Here is a 16,951-nt window from a genome sequence, read left to right as displayed (position 1 = left end):
CTTATGTTTAAAGGTGGGAGTAGTGTAACACTCTCCTGTGTGAAATACTGCTGTCACTAATATGTCAGAGGCATGCATGTGAGAATCCTATAGCACTGCATACTTATGACAATGGAGTTAAACTTGAATGCCTGTGCTGATACAGTTATTACTTTCTTACCCTTGCTGATGGGTAGTCTGCCATTCCTCAAACATGAACTAGTTAGCTAAAGATTCTTGAAGATGGCATGGAAAGCTGTCTTCATGACCTTACCAAACTTGTCCCATAACCAGGCCTTCATTTCGGTCACTGCCACAGCTGCAGTTTTTGTTTTTGGCCCAGTGATTTTCTTAATTTGATATGAAAACGCTCCTGCTTAATTTTTTTTAGCTTGACCATTTCCCTTACCAGTTTTGTCACCTTCTTGTTCTGCGAAGTTATAACAATCATTTAGTCAGATCTCCTTGCAGTTCCCTCCACTACTGAAGCATGTTAAAAAGTTAATTTAGACTCAGTTTCCTAAACCTCATCAAGTGTGTGACAGAAACATTTGAGCAGGTGAGAGTTTATACACGTTATAAGGCATTCACAGTACACCCTTAGTACCCCACTAGCACTCTTGAGTGTTATGGAAAAAACTCCAAGGAAGACAAGAATAGTTCAATCAATAAGTCTTTATTCAGGCACTGGTGAGTACATGGATTCATGCATTGCAAGGTAGAAGAACGCAGATTCCCCTTCTCGTCGGCTTTAGATGTTTTTCCTTCCTCCCCCTTCCCCTTACTTATCAAAAAGCATAACATCGTTTACCTAAGCATTTCATTTTATTACGCAAATGGGCCATCTGTTTCTGTTTTGTGTACGTGTCAGATGGACCCTAAAGAAGAAAATGTCATCATTCCTGTGTCTAACAGACGTGTTCCTAAAGAGGAAATTGTCCTCAGTCATCTTACTGCACCCTGTCTTATGACAGACGCCTGTATGAATAACCTGCCATTATAGCAAAACAGCTTTGTCAGCTTTTAACCCTTTTTAGCTTGAAAGAAGTTAATTTTTCTTTCACAGTGTCTGCAAGTGAATCTGATTCTTGGTTCTGAGGCCTCTCGCAAAATAGGTGTTTGTTATGGGTAACTGATAATGTGCACTGCAATACAACAATACTTCAGAAATTACTTTCCATTCCAGCAGGTGGTTCTTCCCAGTTATGCCCGTCTGGGTATCTTTCATTTTCCATTTGAGTGTTAAAGTCTACAGTTAGGTCTCCAGAACAGTTTGGTAGTATCATTTCATGCATTGAACCCACTGTCTCTGAAATGTCGAATAGTTTGAGTAGTTAGTTGCAAACATGCATCTAAGAAAAAAGATAATTTATTTGCGAGCTTAAGTTACATTGAGCAGGCCTGTGGTCCTCTAGTGTAAATAGACTGATGTAATGTAACAAATCACACAATGGTCTGGGGCCAGTATTGTTGGAGGGCTACACAGTACGTATGTTAGTATCTGACACCAAGGAGCCTACTTCCTGAGCTGACCAGTATGTTGAGGTGAGGTTGATTATATGTAGTGTGCACTTTTCTACCAGTTATATTTGCTTTAGCTACTTCTTTGTATGTAACTGACATTTCATTTCCAGTTAACCTGTTTGCATTGCCCAAAACTAGTTCAACTGTCACGCTTACACTTAAGTACTGTACTTGCATTCATCTCAGATGGGATCTCTATCCAATTTGTTTGAGATAAGCTCAGTGTTGACCCATGAATGTTACTGGGTTCTTTTTTGCCTCCCTGGCCAAGGCCCTTCTGCCTTCTTGCCAGTTTGGCCGGACAGCCAACTATAGGAAGAGTTTCTGGTGGCTATAAATGTCTTCTGTTTCACAATTATTGAGGCCACTGTGCTCCTGGGAACACTCAACACTTTAGAAATGGGTTTATACCCTTGGCCTGATTTGTGCCTCACCACAGTTTTTTCACGGAGGTCTACAGAGAGTTCCTTGGAGTTTATGGCTTGGTTTTTGTCCTGACATGAAGTGTGAATTGTGGGGTCTTAAATACAGAGTGTGGCAAGTGGCTGGGGGTGGTACCCAGCCGGGGCGCCCAGGAGGACCGGAGGATGGATTACATCTCCTCCAGACTATGAGGGGACTACCGCCCTGGTGTCTTTGGGGTCCACGGGAACAGAGCTTAGAAGTTCAACCCAATAGGGGCCTGTGGTCACTGCCAAGGGGCGCCCCAATGCCTGAGGAGCCCTGGCCCTCAGCACTTCCACCACACCCGGAAGTGCTGTGGGTAAGAAGACCAGAGACACCCAGAGTGCTTCCAGGTGTGCAGCCAGTACTTCTGCCACACTTGGGAGTGCCGGCGGAAGCTAATCGGGAAGCACCTGGAGCATGTCCGGGTGTGTATAAAGGGGGCCGCCTCCCTCCATTCAATGGCTGGAGTCAGGTGGAAGAAGGATGGAGCTTGGAGGAGAGCAGTGGAGGCGGGCCTGAGAGGCAAAGGCATCAAGGAAAGAGGGCTGGACTTTTTTTTGGAGTTTTGGGGTTGAGTGTGCACCTTGTAAATAACATATTATAAATAAACGTGTGTTGGGTGATTTAAAATCATGTCTACCTGTCTGTGTCTGGGCCAGTGTCCACAACAGGCATGCACCTTTCTAAAATGTCCAGTTAATTTAACTTACCACAGTTGGACTCCAATCAAGTTCTAGACATATCTCAAGGATGATTAAAGGAAACAGGATGCACTTGACCACAATTTAAAATTCCACAGCAAAAGTTCTGAGTGCTTACTGTATATGACCGAGAGCTTTCAGTTTTTGATATTCAGTAAATTTGCAAACCGAGAGGAGTCAGATGAGGTGGCTTGGGCATCTGATCAGGATGCCTCCTGGACGCCTCCCTGGTGAGGTTTTCCGAGCATGTCCAACCGGGAGGAGACCCCGGGGAAGACCCAGGACACGCTGGAGGGACTATGTCTCCTGGCTGGCCTGGGAACGCCTTGGGATTCTCCCAGAAGAGTTGGAAGAAGTGGCCGGGGAGAGGGAAGTCTGGGCCTCTCTGCTTAAGCTGCTGCTCCCGTGACCCGTCCCCGGATAAGCGGAAGAGGATGGATGGATGGATGGATGGATGGAGTAAATTTGCAAACCTTTCGGAAAATATGTTTTCACTTTTTCATTATTGGTTATTGAGTTCAGACTGATGGACAAAAATGGCAATTTTATCCATTTAAAATTAAATCTACATTTAAACACAATGAAGTGTGCAGAAAGTTAAGGGATCAGAATACTTTCTGAATTCACAGTATGTGTGCACAGTGTTTGTGATGTTACAATATTTTTTTGAATATCTTATGACTGGCTGTTCAGTAACATTTTGACTTTGGGGGTAGAAACCATCCCAGAGGTGCAAGTGAAAAAATTGGCTGTGTGGATGGCTGAGGTCTTTCATTATCCTGATTGCTTTTCTAAAGCAGTGAGTGTTGTATATGTCATGTATTTCATTCAACTGGGTGCGAGTAAAATTCACCACCCTCTGCAGTGTTATACCATCTTGAGCCAAGCAGGTGCCACACCAAGATGTGATGCCACCAAAAACAATGGACTCTACTGCATACTTGTAGAAGTTCATGAGAACAGATGGAGAAATGTGAGCTGTTCTCATATATTTGAAGAAGCAGAAGTGCTGGTGAGCCTTTTTGACAAGAGACGAAATATGTAGTGTCCACTTTAGTTCATCAGTGATGGCTGCTCTAAGAAATTTTGAAGCTGCTCACCTTTTTCAACAGCATTTCCTCCAAAATGGACGGAAATGTGGTATGTTTCCTGCTTTCTGAAGTCTTATGACCAGCTCCTTGATTTTGGTGATATTAAGGGTGAGATTATAGTCCTGGCACAACTGAGTCAGCAGGTAGATCTCTTCTCTGTAAGTTGCCTCATCATCATTGTTGATCAGGCCTATGATGGTGGAGCCATTAGCAAAATTATTGATGTGATTGGATCCATGTCTAACCACACAGACAGAGGTAAATAAGGAGTACAAGAAGGGGCTCAGCACACAACCTTGTGGGTTTCTTGTATTGAGGGTTAGCTAGGAGAAGGTGATGCTGACAAATCCGCTAATCCATACTAGGAAATTCAAAATCCAGTTGCAGATAGTGGTGCCGAGTCCTAAATTGAGGAGTTTGGTAGTCAGCTTTGATGGTACAAATCTGTTAAATTCTGAGCTGTAGCCTGTAAACAGGACTCTCTAGCTTAAGAGTTTTTATTACCTAGATGTGCCAGGATGGTACATACATTTATATCTATATTATGCCCTGGCTGCAAATGGGTAATTTTGGTTGAGTTGTTCAGAGATTGGAGTCCAAAACAGAACTGAGTTAGGAGTGAAAATAAAGTGGCTTTAAAGGCTGGGACAGGAAGTGACATCATCAGGACCGGAACCAGAAGGAACGTCATCTGGACTGGATGTGAGGGCATCAAAAGCACCAGAACCGGAAGTGATGTCATCAATGATGCCGGTGCTGGAAGTGATGTCATCAAGGGCAGCATGACCTAGTGGGATTTCCCGTGGATGGTCTGCAAAGGGTTGAGAGAGAAAGTCAGTGCAGCTCGCCACCTCCTGGTCTGGCATGGTACTCCTGTTATTCAGGCCCTTTAGCTGCCTCCCAGTCGCACGTGTGTAACACTGTCTGGAATATTCTGTTTAATGTGTCTCACAAAGTGCTTGGTCACAGTTGGAGTGAGGTCATTCAGTCAGACCTCTTTTGTTTTGTTAGACACAGGGATAATTGTCCTTTTGAAGCAGGTGGGGATAACAGATTCACTCAGAAAAATATTAGCAATATCACTGAAGACGTCAACTGTTTGGTACAGGTTTTTAAAAGATACCCTGCAATTCCATCTGGACCGGCTGCCTTGTGGACATTAACTAGTTTAAAAATCTTTCTTACTTCATGTACTGAAACAAAAAAGGGTCAATCACGTGGTGCTGCAGGCATGACTGGCTAGTTGCTGTCAAGATCAGGACAAGTGTAGAAAGTTGATCTGGAATGGAAAATGAAAGATGACATTGGATTAGGTTTAACTTGGAGTCCTTCAACAAATCCCTGCCACAGTTTGCACAGATTGTTACAGCTGATAAATTCTGTCTCGTTTATTTTCATACTGATGTCTAGCCATACTAATGGCTTCTTTTCTTTTGTACTGTATCTACGTTTCTTGTGTGTTTCCATATCACCGTTTTGAAATGGATTGTTGAGTACCTTCAGTAAGTTCCTGATTTAAGCAGTGACCCACCATTTTTTATTAGGAGATATGCAGATTGTTTTCATAGGGAATAAGATGTTTTGCTAAGGTTTTCAAATTAGGGATTTCCAAAATGCATATAGATTTGTGTATTAATACATTCATTTTACTCTTCACAGGCTATATTGGTGAAGTGACAGTAAATGGTAAAAAGTACAAAGGATTACAGGTCCATCCTAACAAGAAGGCTGCACATCAAGAAGTTTCCAGAATTGCATATGATAGACTGATGTTAGAGGAAAACACTGATGCATCCTCTACAGAAGAAGAGCTTCTGGACATGAGCAAAAGTACTATTCATTATTATTCTTGTCATTCAGATAATCTGTATATGCATTTTTTCACATTATGATATGTGAATATACTTTTTTGGGAATGTAAACCACAGTCTGTTCTAGGTATTACATAATGGCTGAGAAATGTGTATTATTTACTTGCATTGTTGTACATATCATTGTGTATATAAAAGTAGCATGAAGTCTAAGAAGCTTAGATTTGGTGGGCATAAGGGAATACTGCTTGATTTTAATACTTGGACTGGGTAAATTTACCTCATGTGTATCACAACTTGCTTTGCCACATATTTGAAATATACATGCCTTTCAAGGGGTTGTTTTTTTTCATTTAGAAGTGACAGCACTGCTTACCACTGTTTGATAAAACCAGCAATGATTTATGGAGCTGAAATGTGGGCAGTAAAGGGATTGCAGGATGTGCAAAAATGGGATTGTTGAGGTGGACATGTGGAGTTACAAAAAAAAGGACAAAGTAAGAAATTAGACAATCTTAGGTACATCAGAAGCAGGAAAGATATCTCTGAAAGCGCTGGAAAGTAGGTAGAAGTGGTATGGACATTTGATGTGGAGAGACAATGAATATGTGGGCAAAAGAGTGATGGGAATGGAAATACAGGGCAAGAGAAAGGGTGGGAGGCCAAAGCAGAGGTTTATGGATAAAGTATAAGAAGATCTGACGGAAAAGGTCCTGATTGTGGAGAAGTTGCACAACTGAGCTATATGGTGTGACAAGATGGGTCACACTATGACATGACCTCCATGTCCTGTAACCAGTAAAGGGTATAGTGACAGCAAACAATATGGCTGTGCCCATACAAAATGGTAGCAAACATCCATAAAACAAAAAACAAAACAAAACAAAAAAATAGCATTTAGGTGACATCACTGCCATGCAGTTAAAAAAGCAAATGATAAAGAATATACAAATTGTAATTCCATAAATGTAGCCAAAAAGACAAAATGCTGATTCATGAAACTGGGGAGAAGGTGAAAATAAGAACTCCATCTGGCCCAGGAAAACTCATTTTGGCCACTTGTATCCGCGATTTTGGTCTTTTGGTCACTACCCAAAGCTTGTGGCCATAAGTGAGGGTAGGAATGTAGATCGACTGGTAAACCGACAGCCTCGCCTTTTGGCTCAGCTCTCTCTTCATCACAACAGGCCGTTGCAGAGCCTGCATTACTGCGGATGCCACACCGATCCGTCTGTCAACCTCTCTCTCCATTCTTCCCTCACTCGTGAATAAGATCCCGAGATACTTGAACTCCTCCACTTGAGGCAGTGATGTGTTCCCAACCCGGAGAGAGCATTCCACCCTTTTCCAGCTGAGAACCATGGCCTCGGATTTAGAAGTGCTGACTCTCATCCCCACTGCTTCACACTTGCTGCGAACCGCTCCAGTGAGAGCTGGAAGTCACTGTCCAATGAAGCCAACAGAACCACGTCATCCGCAAATAGCAGAGACGAGATTCTGAGGTCACCGAACAAGACCCCCTCCACTCCTTGGCTGCACCAAGGAATTCTGTTCATAAAACTTATGACCAGAATCGGTGACAAAGGGCAGCCCTGGCGGAGCCCAACCTCAACAGGAAATGAGTCTGACATTACCGGCAATGTGGACCAGGCTCCTGCTCCTCCTGTACAGGGTTTGAATGGCTCGTAAGAACGAGCCTTGTACCCTGTACTCTTGGAGCACACCCCACAGGATGCTTCGAGGGACACAGTCAAATGCCTTCTCCAAATCCACAAAACACATGTGGACTGGTTGGGCAAACTCCCATGCCCCCTCCAGGATCCTGGCCAGGGTGTAGAGCTGGTCCAGTGTTCCAGGGCCGGGACGGAATCCTCATTGTTCCTCTTGAATCCAAGATTCAACCATCGACTGAACTCTGTTCTCAAGCACCCCTGAATAGACCTTACCGGGGAGGCTGAGGAGTGTGATCCCCCTATAGTTGGAGCACATCCTCCGGTCACCCTTCTTAAAAAAGGGGACCACCACCCCGGTTTGCCAATCCAGTGGCACTGCCCCCAATGTCCATGCGATGTTGCAGAGACATGTCAACCAGGAAAGCCCCACAACATCCAGAGCCTTGAGGAACCCAGGGTGAACCTCGTCCACCCCAGAGGCCCCGCCACCTCGGAGCTTTTTAACTACCTTGGTGACCTCGGCCCCTGATTTGGACGGCCCCCTCCAAGAGTCCTCCAGCTCTGCTTCCTCTAAGGAAAACATGCTGGTGAGATTGAGAAGATCCTCAACGTATTTCTTCCACCGGTTTCCACTGTACACAGTGTTGGTGGAGCACTGCTTTCCCCTCCTGAGGCGCCTGACAGTTTGCCAGAACCTTCTCGGTGCCGACCAAAAGTCGTTTTCCATGGCTTCACCAAACTCCTCCCATGCCTGAGTTTTTGCCTCTGCAACAGTCGATGCTGCCACACGCTTGGCCTGCTGGTACCCCTCAGCTGCCTCTCCCAATAGTCAACCAGACCCGATAGGACTCTTTCTTCAACTTGACAGCCTCTCGAACCTTAGGTGTCCACCACCAGGTTCGTGGATTGCTGCTATGAGAGGCACTGACAACCTTGCAGCCACAGCTCCGTTCTGCTGCTTCGACAATGGAGGCTCGGAACATGGCCCATTCAGACTCGATATCCTTCGCCTCCCTCAGAATGAGGTTGCAGTTCTGCTGAATGTGGCAGTTAAAGATCTTTCTGACCGGTTCCTCTGCCAGACGTTCCCAGCAGACCTTCATTATATGTTTGGGTCTGCCTGGTCTATCTGGCAGCCTCTCCCGCCATCTGATCCAACTTACCACCAGGTGGTGATCAGTTGACAGCTCAGCCCCTCTCTTCACCCGGGTGTCCAAGACATAAGGTCGCAGATCCGATGACATGATTACAAAGTTGATCATCGAACTGTGACATCCTTGGCATCCTGGTGCCAAGTGCACTTATGGACACCCTTATGCTCGAACATGGTGTTCGTTATGAACAATCCATGGCCAGCACAGAAGTCCAACAACTGAACACCCCTCGAGTTTAGATCAGGGAGGCCGTTCTTCCCAATCAAACCTCTACAGGTTTCACTGTCGTTGCCAATGTGAACGGTCAAGTCTCCCAGCAGGACGATAGAGTCCCCAGGAGCTGCGCCTCGCAATGCTTCTTCCAGGGACTCCAAGAAGGCTGGGTACTCTTAACTGTCGTTCGGCGCATAAGCACAAACGACAGTCAGAGTCCTTCCCCCAACTCGAAGGCTCAGGGAAGCAACCCTCTTGTCCAACGGGAAGAACTCCAACGTGCAGGCCCCGAGCCAGGGGGCCATAAGCAAGCCCACCCCTGCCCGACACCTTTCACCCACAGCAACTTCAAAGTGGAACAAAGTCCAGCCTCTCTCAAGAGCAATGGTTCCAGAGCCCAGACCGTGCGTAGAGGTGAGTCCAACTATATCTAGCCGGTACCTCTCAACCTTTCGCACCAGTTCAGGCTCCTTCTCCACCAGAGAAGTAATATTCCATGTCCCAAGAGCCAGTTTCGGCAACCGAGGGTCGGAATGCCAGAGTTCCTGCCTTCAGCCACCACCCATATCACACTGCACCCAACCCCTATGGCCTCTCTTGCTGGTGGTGGGCCCACAAGAGAGTGGATCCATGTTGGTTGCTCCTTCGGGCTGAGCCCAGCTGGGCCCTGTGGTCAAAGGTCTAGCCACCAGGCGCTTACCAGCGAGCCCCTCCCTGGGCCTGGCTCCAGGGTGGGGCTCTGGGTACCCTTTCCCGGGCAAGGGAACGCGATCCTTGATTTAAATCCATGTGGCACCACATTATTATTACATTTAATTTCCATGAAATATTTCAACAGTGGTGCTCTTTTAAGTGTCCGTTTTATTTGTACATTTATAAATTTACTCTTAGATAGGAAGGTCTAGGGGGTGGGAAGTGAGTGCAGTGTACGTGTAAGGGCTGTCAGAAGGTAGGTGTCAGCCCTAGGGGAAATTCAGCAAGTCACAAGCCTTGACACCTGAGATCATGTAAAGGCCCAGCCATGCTGGTTATGTTTGCTTACAGATTTCTACTTTGTAGAAACGCTAGCATTTTCTGTTAAGCTAATATTACAGACTCCTTATCTTTATATTGCTATGCCTTGAGTACATTGACAATGATCTGCACCTTACATTGTTATTTTGATGTTTGTTTGATTTTACACATCTGAAATATATTTTTCAAATGAACACATTGAGTTACATCTAGCAAACATTTAGCTTTTGTTTCTTTTCCATCAGCTGGTCCATCTCTGTTTTTTGTGCGGGTGACAGTTCATTTGAAGAATAAATATGAACTTCCAGATATTTACAGTGAAGTAGAGACTGCTGAAAATGCGAGTTATGAGGAGTTTGCTAAAATGTTTAACATGGAAACTTCATCAGAAGGTTTGTCATCTTCTAGTTATCATTGTTCAGTTTGGTATATCGTGTGTGTGGCTGCTGTACTGAAGTTTTCTTTGGTTTAAGTTTATAAACCACAATAAATTATTTCACAAAATATTCCTTTAAAGAGTTACTGTAGGTAAATGTCTTTCCCTCAAAAGTCTTGTTTTCTTGTCACTTTGAATACTTTATCTTATTTAGCAGATATTTTTTCATTGCTAATAGATGGTAAATTTAAAATATTATATTTCTACTGACATTTTCAAAAATAGTTCAAAGAAATGATAATTGTATCCAAGAATACCTTTAATATTGGTCTTTATTCTTATGGTTAATGTAGTCACCTGAAATGAGACTTTAGATTTGTGTTTTTAAATGAAACATTTTCTAAGAAGGCAGTGCAGATGTTTGTTAACAGGCATCTCATTCCTGGCTCCATCATCTTGAACAAAATAAATAATTCATCAGTAATGGGTAATTTTTATTATTATATATTCAACTCCATTACTGCATATATACAGGTATGTAAAGCAAATTGTAGTTAATAGTATAACTAGGGAGTCATAAGTTAAATTAAATTCTAGAATGGTTTCTTTGTAGAGTTTATGTACAGTATGTCTTCTGGTTAAGTGGGTTTCCTCTGAGAGATGTAACTTCTAACTTTACTGAATACATTTAGGCCTTATGGCACCCCTGGAGATGGCACTTCTGTGTTAGGCAATATACTTCCATTGACTACTGCTAGGATAAATTATACCATAGGACTCCAATGACTCCAAAGTGGGGTATTCAAGATGTGGTGGGTCAACAGAGTCCAAAATGTAGTGATCCAGGACTGGGTTTCCTGTTTATGTGTTATCTGTTACTGCATTATTAATTCTGATAAGAACAATATTTATTTATATAACACAGTTTCATGCAAAACAATAACAGTAAAACATGGCTAATTCATTTTTCCTTCTTTTTTAGGTAAACATAAACTAACAGTCCTGGAATTCTGTAACAAATCTGGGTTTAATGTGCCAAATGTGACTGTCCAAGAAATTAAGGAAAACAAATTTAAAAGCTTGTTACAGATATGTGGCCCATTCAGATTTCAAAATAAAGGTATGCTGTCAAATATGCAAATCTCTTTTAAGAGCTAAAATCATACGGAAAGCAAGTTTAAGTAGTTAATTCCATTTTTTTTTTATTTTGTCTAAGAGAAAAAAACATATACAGTTAACACACCGTTTTGTCAAAGAATCACTCATGAAAAGTACAGTGAAAAAAATCATGTTCCAAAAGTTGAAAAACACATATAAAGGAAAATCCATTACTTTAGATTTGACAGTTTTATACTTGTTGATCTTCATAAATACATCTTTTCTGCCTCACTCCACGCTGTTCGTGCAACACAGCCGCCGAAAGCTTAAACAACTTGGCACATCCACATAAAAACGACAAGGGTGAGCTTTCTTGAAGGCTTTTACTGGATGTACCTCGTTGTAAAATGAAATATCTCTCTATTATTAAAAAAAAAACTTGCGACAAGACAAGACGTTTTCCCTGAGGACGAGATGTGATCTTTTGAAGAGAGACAGAGAGACAGAGACACTTTCACTTCCCACGAGACGGACAAGTCACATCATACTTACAACCTTCAGACACAAGTCCCGTGATACACATGCAGAGCAAGTTAGAGATAATGAAAGTAGGAAAATTCAAAAGTCTCAAAAAATGAGAGGAAAGATTGCAAACAAACTGAAAATTTTGCTTGGGGAAATAACGGAACAGTGAAAAGAGATTGAATATTCAGCTGCTGTACAGACTTTTAAAAGCTTGAAGCGCCGCATGACATGCAGATTACGCAGCATGGAGCAGCAGCAAGCCAACAGCTAATCGAGCAAAGAGGAGGTGAAAAAAACACCTGTTACTTGTTTCCCAATGTATCACTGCTTAAGAGGGGTTTCAGAGAATCGGCCGCATCTCCTTATAGGCGAGCAAATTGCAGATCATGCATGACGGCAGCAGCAGCACGCCAGCAGCTGCTCGAGCAAAGAGGAGTTAAAACAAAAAATATTTGTTTCCCATTGTATCACCGTTTAAGAGGGGGTTTTGGAGATGTGGCCACTGGCAGGGTGGGAAAGGGGGTGGCAAGCAAAGTGAGCAGGGGGCAAAGCCCCATAGTATACAAAATAAACATACAGGTATTTACAGGTGTAGAACCAAAGACAATAAATAATGATTTACAAAGCAATACATAGCAGAGAGCATACATCAAACAATGAAGCTTTAAAAGACACTTATAAAGCAAGTGATTTCCACAGTTGGATCAAGACAAAGAGAAGCGCGTAGACAGAGGTTCAAATTGCTGCATACCACAACTAACCAGACCCAGGGGTTTATATACCTTAAAGATACGTTTCGGATGTGACCAAAACAAGAAATAAAGGGGTGCCTACATGAGACTCATGGAGTGTATTGTATTTATAGGTTTATTATGGGAACTACATTCTTTACTTGAGTTTCATAGATATTTATAACACCACTGTTGTTGTAGGATGTGAGTGACAGGTGTGTTAATAAATGACAAGTTAAAGGGGGAGCACAGTTCAACAAATAACAGTCACAACTAACAACATGTGGGGCAGAACAACATCATTTGGATTTTTGGAGAAGTTTTTTGATTTTCTCAGCGTTATTTTACTGGAATTGGTTGACATCCCATGAACATACCTGAGATATTCTTCTTTGCTCTTCCTTATTTTAAGTGGGTTGCTACAAAAAAAAAGAAGCAGAGCAAGATGCAGCTAAGGAGGCACTGATGTGTCTGACCAGAGTCCTGCAATGGAATGGTGTTTGTGACAAAGGAAACTATAAAGGCAAGCTGTTGGAACTGCTTGCTCTGACCATTGAGGGTCGGGCTATGTTTGAATCGGTTGATGGGGAGAACATGTGCACTCAAGACACCAAGGTCACAGGTTTGTTTGGTCTTATGTCCTCTAAAGATGTCGCAGTACTCGATAACAGCTAATAATCAGGGCTGTCTTAACAGCATTATAGGTCCCCCAGGCAAAGCAGTGCACTGGGACCCCTACCTACACAACTACTCAGCAAGTCACAACATACATAGATTAGCATGGGGCCCTGGAACAACTGCCCAGTGTGCCAATGAATTAAGATGGCCCTGCTAATAATGGACAATGAGTTAAAATAATATAAGTGAGTGTGTAAATGTTACTGTATACACTCACCTAAAGGATTATTAGGAACACCATACTAATACGGTGTTTGACCCCCTTTCGCCTTCAGAACTGCCTGAATTCTACGTGGCATTGATTCAACAAGGTGCTGAAAGCATTCTTTAGAAATGTTGGCCCATATTGATAGGATAGCATCTTGCAGTTGATGGAGATTTGTGGGATGCACATCCAGGGCACGAAGCTCCCGTTCCACCACATCCCAAAGATGCTCTATTGGGTTGAGATCTGGTGACTTTGGGGGCCATTTTAGTACAGTGAACTCATTGTCATGTTCAAGAAACCAATTTGAAATGATTCGAGCTTTGTGACATGCTGCATTATCCTGCTGGAAGTAGCCATCAGAGGATGGGTACATGGTGGTCATGAAGGGATAGACATGGTCAGAAACAATGCTCAGGTAGCCCGTGGCATTTAAACGATGCCCAATTGGCACTAAGGGGCCTAAAGTGTGCCAAGAAAACATCCCCCACACCATTACACCACCACCAGCCTGCACAGTGGTAACAAGGCATGATGGATCCATGTTCTCATTCTGTTTACGCCAAATTCTGACTCTACCATTTGAATGTCTCAACAGAAATCGAGACTCATCAGACCAGGCAACATTTTTCCAGTCTTCAACTGTCCAATTTTGGTGAGCTTGTGCAAATTGTAGCCTCTTTTTCCTATTTGTAGTGGAGATGAGTGGTACCCGGTGGGGTCTTCTGCTGTTGTAGCCCATCCGCCTCAAGGTTGTGCGTGTTGTGGCTTCACAAATGCTTTGCTGCATACCTCGGTTGTAATGAGTGGTTATTTCAGTCAAAGTTGCTCTTCTATCAGCTTGAATCAGTCGGCCCATTCTCCTCTGACCTCTAGCATCAACAAGGCATTTTCGCCCACAGGACTGCCGCATACTGGATGTTTTTCCCTTTTCACACCATTCTTTGTAAACCCTAGAAATGGTTACGCGTGAAAATCCCAGTAACTGAGCAGATTGTGAAATACTCAGACCGTCCCGTCTGGCACCAACAACCATGCCACGCTCAAAATTGCTTAAATCACCTTTCTTTCCCATTCTGACGTTCAGTTTGGAGTTCAGGAGATTGTCTTGACCAGGACCACACCCCTAAATGCATTGAAGCAACTGCCATGTGATTGGTTGATTAGATAATTGCATTAATGAGAAATTGAACAGGTGTTCCTAATAATCCTTTAGGTGAGTGTATAATGTACTGTCTGTTTGTCTGCCCATAGTAAATCCCTGTATGGATATATCGGAAAAAACAAAGCAGTTACTCTAAATGGCCCTTGAAGGACTGGTGCCCAGGGATGATTCCTACCTAGTAGCTGATGTTGCCCGTATACTGCAGGCTCTAATTCCCAGTAACTCTATACTAAGATTAAGCCAGTTCATAAAATGAGGTAAACAGACGGCCATAATGTACAAACAACCATTTCAAAATAAATCCATATTTACTCTGGGAAACTGTCTATAACTAGTCAAACGAATGGCACACACACTTTTGGATACTGGGTGAGAAAGTGAATCCCTGGGGAAAACCATATAAACACCTGAAGCACCCTGCCAACTTCTGACTGGTGACATTTTAACTTAAATTCAGTCTCAGGCTCACCACATGTGATCTTATTACTTTAATAACTTACAAAAAGGTTAAAAATAATTTGTCCTTTAAGATGGAACTACATCATGGATGAGGCGGTAGGCAAAATATGTAGAGTTTATTACTAATGAAAATGTTCAGCTTGTGATGATAACCTACCTTTAACTTTTTATATTCATATTTTTATCTACAGTCTCAAAGGACCATGTCTCTGACACGTCTCAAACGGAGTCAGCACAGTTGTTGCCGAATTATGAGCCACAGCAAGTACCAGCAGGTAACACTTAACAAATCACCTACCTTTCAGAGTTTCATTTACCACTTCAAGTTAAGCTCAGAATTAGGCACTATATTATTTTATGACTGCTCAATCTAAATGTGACTGATTACAAGATATTTAAATACTTAAAAAACTCAATCTGTCCACTAATTTTAAACTCCTTATTCCAGTGGAGGGATACTGGGAAATGGAGCGGTTACCAGTAGGAAAAGCTCACTAAACCAAAAAACACGGGAGAGCATGCGAGCTCCACATGGATGGTGTCCAGTTCAGGGCCTCAGACTGAATCTGTGTAGCCTTGAGTGAAACATTCACATTCAGAAACCTACGTGATACTTAATTATTTATCCTGTCGAATTTAAAAATTTTTTTTAACATGAGCCAGTGCTCTTTCATGCTACTTTTACCAATATTTTGTGGCCGTTGTCCACCTGTAGCTTACTTATGTTCATTCGGCTTCTCTCTGGCTACTCGTTCGCCATCCCATGTGTGTGCAGAATAGGTTGACTGATGAATATTAACATCCCTGGGTAAACTGTTAAGGAGTGGTACTTCTCATCCAGGGCAGCACTCTGCCTTTTGTGTCACTACACCATATAAACCTGCAATGTAATGAGACTAATAATGCAATATGCTGGAGAACACACTCAACTGTGAGAAGATTTTAAGTGCTGAAGGAGAGATTATTGCCTTTCATGTGGTTGTATGACTCAAGTCTAATGGTACAATACATGTGTCAGATTTTCTTAAGTGTTTCATTTTTATTGTTTTCTTCTATATTAACAGTACCGCCAGGATTCTTTGCAGTTGTGTGCATTACTTTAAATAAAATTATTGAGCTGCCAGAAACTTTCCCTGTGGAGGAGGAGGCAATCCAAGCAATATACAGAGACCTACTCCTGAAACTTGGACTGGAATGCCCAAATTCAGGTACTTGGATCACAAAGCTTATGTTGTTATGCCACAACAGTTTTAAAGCTGCACCCATTTTTCCAATGCAGTATCTTAACATTTTTTACAGTAACATGGATGCCAAATATTGAAAGGCTTGCATGCCTCATTCCAGACCAACTATCAAACAACTTACATTTGATTCTATTCAAAAATGTGTTTGACCAAATTTAACTAGTATTTCAAATCTTATTCCAAATTAAGGAACACTTATGATAGGAGCATTGTGAAGTGGGCATCCCAGCAAATCCCTTACCTTTTGTTTATGCTAGATTTGCGCCCTTACAAAATATATATTTTTTATAAGTGTAAAGTTACTTTAAATAATACAAATGCTGCAAAAATCAAAGAGCCTTGTTACTAATTTCTGAACCATTGTGGGGGTGTTGTACTGTGACACCCTGAATTAATCATTAAGTGTCTCCTAAAATAGTGCAGACAGTTATTTTAAAATAGCAGAAATAATGAGCTTAGTTTGGACTCTCTGTGTCACTGGAAAGAAGCCAATTAACATTACAATCTTTAAAAGAATAATTGGCATATGTAATTTTTTTATGTCTCTTTGGCTATTACCCATTTTCTAATTGCACATGGAATGTGTCCCTAAATGGTTAAAAGTGAAAGGATTTTCATAATCATTTCATAATGATAACTAAGAAAATGAAATGAAACAAAGCAGTAACCCTGATGCCAAAGGAGTACCTAATGCTAAATGAAGGATTTATGAGGGAACCTGTTATGAATCTGTGTGTTTTTGTTTTACATCTTTCTGGGTTTTTACATCTTTACAATTTATTTGTGCAGCCCTCCCAACGCTATAAAAAAGTCTAATCACTCATTTCTCCTATCTACTCCTAAATTTTAGTCCCACACCATGA

General features: G+C 42.3%; 1 protein-coding gene across 5 annotated transcripts in view; it reads left to right on the top strand.

The window, feature by feature from the left end:
- Window positions 1–16,951, top strand: part of LOC120523627 — a 96,887-nt gene that overhangs the window by 27,205 nt on the left and 52,731 nt on the right. For 4 of the 5 annotated variants that reach the window (XM_039745096.1, XM_039745097.1, XM_039745095.1 and 1 more), the window contains exons 8-13: window positions 5,402–5,572; window positions 9,853–9,999; window positions 10,966–11,103; window positions 12,750–12,959; window positions 15,036–15,119; window positions 15,909–16,052. In XM_039745096.1, coding sequence (XP_039601030.1) covers window positions 5,402–5,572; window positions 9,853–9,999; window positions 10,966–11,103; window positions 12,750–12,959; window positions 15,036–15,119; window positions 15,909–16,052 — 894 coding nt within the window. The remainder of the gene's footprint in view (window positions 1–5,401; window positions 5,573–9,852; window positions 10,000–10,965; window positions 11,104–12,749; window positions 12,960–15,035; window positions 15,120–15,908; window positions 16,053–16,951) is intronic. The other variant, XM_039745098.1, reaches the window with a different exon arrangement.

The sequence above is a fragment of the Polypterus senegalus genome, chromosome 2 (assembly GCF_016835505.1).
Source record: "Polypterus senegalus isolate Bchr_013 chromosome 2, ASM1683550v1, whole genome shotgun sequence".
In the NCBI taxonomy this organism is placed as follows: domain Eukaryota; kingdom Metazoa; phylum Chordata; class Cladistia; order Polypteriformes; family Polypteridae; genus Polypterus; species Polypterus senegalus.
Note: the sequence above shows the minus strand (reverse complement) of the source record. Positions and strands in the feature narration are given on the sequence as shown.